This window comes from Centruroides sculpturatus, unplaced genomic scaffold (assembly GCF_000671375.1).
Source record: "Centruroides sculpturatus isolate CEXI.00-Female unplaced genomic scaffold, Cexi_2.0 scaffold1289, whole genome shotgun sequence".
NCBI classification, from domain to species: domain Eukaryota; kingdom Metazoa; phylum Arthropoda; class Arachnida; order Scorpiones; family Buthidae; genus Centruroides; species Centruroides sculpturatus.
Genome location: NW_019385502.1, coordinates 132,367 through 138,989, shown reverse-complemented (window position 1 = coordinate 138,989; position 6,623 = coordinate 132,367). Strand labels below are relative to the sequence as shown.

General features: G+C 30.4%; 1 protein-coding gene across 3 annotated transcripts in view; it reads right to left on the bottom strand.

Moving 5' to 3' along the window:
• The window catches only part of LOC111639614 (alanine--tRNA ligase, cytoplasmic-like), a 36,087-nt gene extending 29,776 nt beyond the window's left edge, over positions 1-6,311 (bottom strand). Inside the window, exon 1 of one of the 3 annotated variants that reach the window (XM_023385508.1) lies at positions 6,283-6,311. Coding sequence is in view for 1 of the 3 variants with exons in the window: in XM_023385506.1 (XP_023241274.1) it covers positions 4,569-4,652 (84 nt within the window). In the remaining 2 variants the exon portion in view is untranslated. Of the gene's footprint in view, positions 1-4,568; positions 5,996-6,278 lie in introns of those variants that run through there. The other 2 variants (XM_023385507.1, XM_023385506.1) reach the window with 2 other exon arrangements.
• Positions 6,312-6,623: the final 312 nt, after the last annotated feature.

Below are 6,623 nucleotides of genomic sequence, written 5' to 3'. Positions count from 1 at the left end.
ATTATCCGATGCGCATGCGTGACATGTCCGCCTTCTCAGTTATAACGAGCGGTTAAAGCGTGCTATGTATCAACTCTTGCCAGGCCAACGACAAAAGCATCTCCTCTTTAAAATTTATGCACGTGGTTTCGATAGAGGATTTAAAGATGTGCATCGCCTCTAACCATTTGAGATGATCATTGGGAGGCGCACCGAGGAGGAGATTGGCCCTAGTAAAGTCAGCAACTATGCCCGGGTCTGTTGCGCATGTTGCGAGGGCCATGTTGGTTCTTCCGTGACGAATGTCTGCCTGATGTTCCTGCATTCTGACACCTATGGATCTTTTAGTAGAGCCTATATATACTAAGTCCTTATTGAATCTATTATCTCTCAAAGGGACACTATAGACTCCTGGTCTTCTGTTAGGGTTAGGGGGTCCTTCCCATTCGTTAAGATGGTTAAAAATAGCAGGACACCTCCTGTAAGCAATACGTAACGAATACCCGTCACCTTTAACCCATATGTAAGGGCTATATATGATAGGATTGCCAAGATACGCCATATACGTATTGCTTACAGGAGGTGTCCTACTATTTTTATCATCTTAACGAATGGGAAGGACCCCCCCTAACCCTAACAGAAGACCGGGAGTCTATAGTGTCCCTTTGAGAGATAATAGATTCAATAAGGACTTAGTATATATAGGCTCTACTAAAAGATCCATAGGTGTCAGAATGCAGGAACATCAGGCAGACATTCGTCACGGAAGAACCAGCACGGCCCTCGCAACATACGCAACAGACCCGGGCATAGTTGCTGACTTTACTAGGGCCAATCTCCTCCTTGGTGTGCCTCCCAATGATCATCTCAAATGGTTAGAGGCGATGCACATCTTTAAATCCTCTATCGAAACCACGTGCATAAATTTTAAAGAGGAGATGCTTTTGTCGATTGTCAAGAGTTTGTCTTTTGTCTTTTGGCAAGAGTTGATACATAGCACGCTTTAACCGCTCGTTGTAACTGAGAAGGCGGGCATGTCACGCATGCGCATCGGATAATTTTACAGCATTGTTCGAACTCAAGAACGAACTTATTTGAACATCGTTAAAGGCTATCGTTAACGGCATTCGTTAAATTCAAAGGCATGCGCGACATAGAATTTTAAAAGAACTATTCGATCGCAAGAACGAAATTATTTGAACAACATTTGTCAATCAAATTTTACGAGCTAAAACCTGATGAAGAGCCCAGAAGGGGTTCGANACATAAAAAAAATTAAATTAATTAAATTAAATTAAATATTAAATTACATAAATAAAGTACATTAATTATAATTTAGCATAAATTGAATTTATACTAAAAATCAAAAATATGATGTTGAAACCACCAAAATTGGATAAATCATCATAAAATTCTGTTTGGACAACTTTTCATCAACATTGCAAAAGTTTTAAGAGCATAAGACCCTAAAGGAACAAAAATTTGCATAAAAAGTTGGTTGGTTTGATAAATTTGCAATTATTTCCTTGAGAACTGATGAAAAGATTCAAAATCTGAAAAATTATGTCATTTGTTTTAACTTCTTTGATCTTTTTTAGATTAATCCCATCAACATTACACCAATGATTTTGGTTGTACCCTCTGGTGACATTTTACATTTTTTCAAAATGCACAATATATATAAATTAACAAGCTATAATACATTCAAGTAAATTTTTATCACTGGAGTCAGGTAGGTCTTGAAAGGTAATTAAAAAAAATCAATTTAATCAAAATTGGACTACTGGGGCTTGAGTAATTTGGATTTGAAATTTGGATGAACATCAAACATGTTAAAGTGCAGTGCTACCACTACTGCCCTTGATTTAATTAACAACATTATGCTGACTTTTATCTTACAAATGGAAATTTCATGTATATGACAAAAGATTTTGCCCCCCAATTAATAGATTTCATCCCCAAAATACTCAGATACATAAAATATAATATATAAAAACACAATTAACTACATTAAAAAAAAGTTTTATGATAACTTTTCTAATGTGTAAATTATTAAAACATTTTTAACAATATCAGTTAATAAAACTGGGAAATATTCATTTTCTGTCAAAAAACTATTATAGAAAAAATTTATCTCAGAGCAAATCAAATGACTTATCTTTGTTATTTACTGAAAGTAAAACTGGGAAAAAGTTATAGAAACTTAAATAATAAATCTACTAAAAAGTAAAATAAGAAATAACAATTAAAACATCTATTTTAATTTTTCATTGTTTATTTTTATCTAAATAGAAACTACAAAAACTTTTTCTTTATCACAAAACTATGAATGCATTGTTCAGTAAATAAATATTTTCAGTAAAAATTCAGTATATAAATTTTTTAAAAGAATTTCTATTTTTGTTGCCAATGAAACTTCTTTATGAATTAATGTTTATCACCTGCATATGATATTATATACACACTGCATTATAAATTAAAGAAATTTTATTGGCAACAAAATCATTTGGAATNGAACTATTCGATCGCAAGAACGAAATTATTTGAACAACATTTGTCAATCAAATTTTACGAGCTAAAACCTGATGAAGAGCCCAGAAGGGGTTCGAAAACGTTTGTTTTTTATGATTAGTCGATCGTTCCACACCGTAAATTGGTTCAGTGTTTGTGTTTGATATATAGGTGTGGTGAGTAGTGAATTTTTTGGTATAGGATGATTCGTTAACGTGCAGAATTCAGCATTTTACCTAGGTAATCTGCACATTAATGTCTTCTGTATCATTAAAGTTCAAAAGTTTGTTTCTCTCATTTCCTTTCTCTATTACTTCCCGAACAAGACAGAGCAAAAACTGATGCACGCTCAATTTTAGCTGTTGTTCTTAGTAAAACAGACAATGGCTTTTATAAACTTGGTACTAAAACGGGTATTTTATAACAATTGTATGCAAATCTGAATTCGGTGTTTGTGTAGATTAATTTTTAATGAAAGATGATGTCCCTGCTGTAGAAATATGTTTACGTCAAACAGCAATAACAATCCCTTGGTACTGGGCAGGGTTTCAGAAAATGTGACTGCAAATCTAAGTGTACCACAAATAGGTGTGCATTGTCGCAAAAACCAATTGCATTGTAATTCAAAGTGTCACCAATCTTTAGATTGCACTAATAAGTAAGCACAATTTTATCATATGTTTAGCAAATTCATTTCCCTAATTGTAATAATATTTTAAACTGTTTGATTTTTTTGTATTACAGTTTTTTAATTGATTGATGATTGATTCTATCAACTAATTTGTTGATTATAATATAAATTTTTTCATCTACTAGTACATATCTTCTATTATCAGGACTTATTAGACTGGCTTTACAGATACTGCAACAACATTTCACAGAAAATACATACTAGTAGACGAAAAAATTTACACTCGACCCCACTTGACCCCCCTATAACACTGTTGATAATTCCATTTTATATGAATTCCACGTTGTACGAGTCACTTAGATTTTACAAATACGTGTGCTGTGAACAGCTCATGTATTTGTAAAATCTAAGTGACTCGTACAACATGGAATTCATATAAAGCAGAATTAGCAACAGTGTTATAGGGGGGTCGGCTGTATATTATAATAAACCAAAAACATTGAGGCATATTAATTTAATTTGTTGATTGTTTGATTGTATTAACTTGATTCTTGAAACGTTGCTGTTGTTTCAGCAAAGATCTTATTTTCAGTTTACCAAGTGCCTAGTTGGTAATGTGCAGATTACCTAGATCATCTGCCCATTACCTAGGTAATTTGAGAAATGAAACTATTTTTGAAACGTTAACGGATCACCCTCGTTAATCTGGAGATTTAGCTAGGTAATGTACACATTAATGGCTTTCGAGCTTTAGTGATAACATATATATGGATATGCTGCCAGAAGGCTGGAATCACTCAACTCTCCAAAGTTCTCAAAATCAATTCACATAAAATATCAGACAAAGGGCTCCTCATCCCTCTCCTCTATATAAAGGTTTCATTCTTGTATAAAATGAACAATAACACATTATGTGCACAAGTTCTAAAATATCACAACAGTACTTAACTGCATTCTTCATCTTAGCAAACAATAAATCTTATAACTTAAAAAAGCAGGACTGAATCTTAATGGAAAGATACAATGATACAAAATCAGAATCATGTATATTTAGAATTACTAATTAAATACTGTTTTGTGATTAATCAATATTCATATTATCATAAATTTTATTTTTCATTACTTACTTCAGTAATATAAGTATGACTACTTACACTAATAAAATTTTTGGCTTAATAAACCTAACTTAATATTTTTAACTTCATTTTCAAATAATTCCATACAATTCCTAAATATTAAATCATTAATTAATTAATTAATGTAAAAAAAAATTTAGATACTATTGCATTAGATACTAGTCAATACCACAAATATTGCAGACAATGAACTGTGATATAAAAATATAAATCTAACCAATAGATAATTCATCCCACTATCAATAATTAATAATAATAAAATAAACTAATTGTATAGAAACAAATATAAAACTCTAAATATCAAATATTACCTCATGTTTCTGGCTCCATATTATTATCTGTATAAAATGCTTACTTTCAGTTAGCCAATTGTTAAAATTTTCACAAAGTAACATTCTTTGTTCTGTGAAAATTAACTTGTACCTTAAGAAGCTGAAGCTGTCCTAAAAATAGATTGAAAACGTTCCTTCATAAAAATTTAAACAGCCTGAAAGTAAGCATTTTATACAGGTATTTAAATACCTGAAAGTAAGCATTTTATACAGATAAACTCCAAATAATAGCAATAAATCAAGAAGGCCCAGAGAGAATCTACATAAAATTTAATACAGTCAGTTTCTGACTTGAGTATGTCGAAGTTATATAACTTCAAACTTGCATAAATTGTTTTGGTACAAAGATACTTCTGTACAATTTTAATAATGTGAACAATTTGGATCATTAAAATAATAAACATATACAGACATGAAAATATTCAAACCTCAAGAATGTTTCCTTATGTGCCACATTTTCTTTGCTTTTATGAAACAAAAATGTGAAAAGCAAAAATAGCATTTACTGTTTATTTTACAGTGAGCTGTTTTAGAGACATCGGTGTGCACAAATAGCATCAAGCTACCATAGCTTCACACTGTGTCTGTGAGCATCTGTGTTTTATGTCAATTTATCTTGTGAATCCATTTGCAAAAATATGAAAAGTCTATTGCTTGATGGGTTTACAGCATTCTGTCTTTACTTAAAATAGATCTCTGAATTTAAGTGATCAACCAGTCTTTTCAATAAACTAAAACCGTCAACAGACTATGGTGATGAAAGTATTGTAAAAATGACATTTAAAGATAGCCACAGACTATGGTGACGAAAGTATTGTGAAAATGACATTTAAAGATAGCCACGGACGGTTTGATTGTTTTATGAGATGACAGCAGTTTCACAACTCAAAAAGTTGCTTACTGAAAAGAGTACACCTGATGTAATTTAATTAACATCACTGTATTTACATTTCTACTTTATATAAACCTGTGTACTTATCATTCATTCCCACTTTTACTTTATTATTTTAGGTTTTATGCGTTATTTTGTATTATTTAGTACATTATTTTGTGTCTGGAAAGACTTAAAAATTTTTCCCCTACAAATTAATAATAATTGCTTCTTTTCTTACACCATTTCAATCTACAAAAGGTTTCACAGGAATGCTCTACTTTTGGACAGTGGGGAACATGTATATGAAATTCAACTTAGAGATCTCAGAACATATCTTGTGCATATGTTAATGTCAAATTGTACATACAACAAAATATGCCCAACTTCTAATTTTAAATGTTAAGTATCTTCAACGAGTGTTAAATACAAAACCTAAATACTAAATCTAAAACCTACAAAACCTAATATACTAAGATCAATGGCATAAAAACATAATTAAATGTACTAAATGTAATTGTAATTTACTAATATACGTTTATTGTCTGTTTCCATTCCTTATTATATAAAGTTCTTTAACTTCAATTATTTAATACTTCTATATTTATAATTATAAAAGTATTAAAGGCAGTTAAAAATTGGAACCATTTCGTTCATTAGATGTATTTTTATTGAGTTAATTAATTTTTCAGTTATTTAAATTACAAAATTTCGCATCAACCTTGAACTTAACCTTCTCTAACTATAAATATATTATTATATTCGTCTTAAAAAGACAACTTTACTATTTATAATTGAGCAGAAGCATGTATGCTCACCTACCAATCATCCTCGCGAAAGTAAACATTGTCAGTGTTGCCAAGCATAAAATTAAAAAATTTTTAGTATCAAATAAATGTTTTAATTTATCTAACTATTTTGTGATAATAAAATATTCTATATTTATAATGTGATATTATTACACTATTTTATAACTATTAAGCTTTAAAAATTAAAAACGTAAATTGAATTAATTCTAAGGACGAACTTAAATGCAGTGTTTCTGTTTTCATTTTCAATTATTTGATTAATTTTGGCTAATAATAGGTACAATTACAGATCTGAATGAGATGTTGGTATTTTATCAGAGCTGCCCGTTGGAGTAAAAAATAAAATAAAAAAGT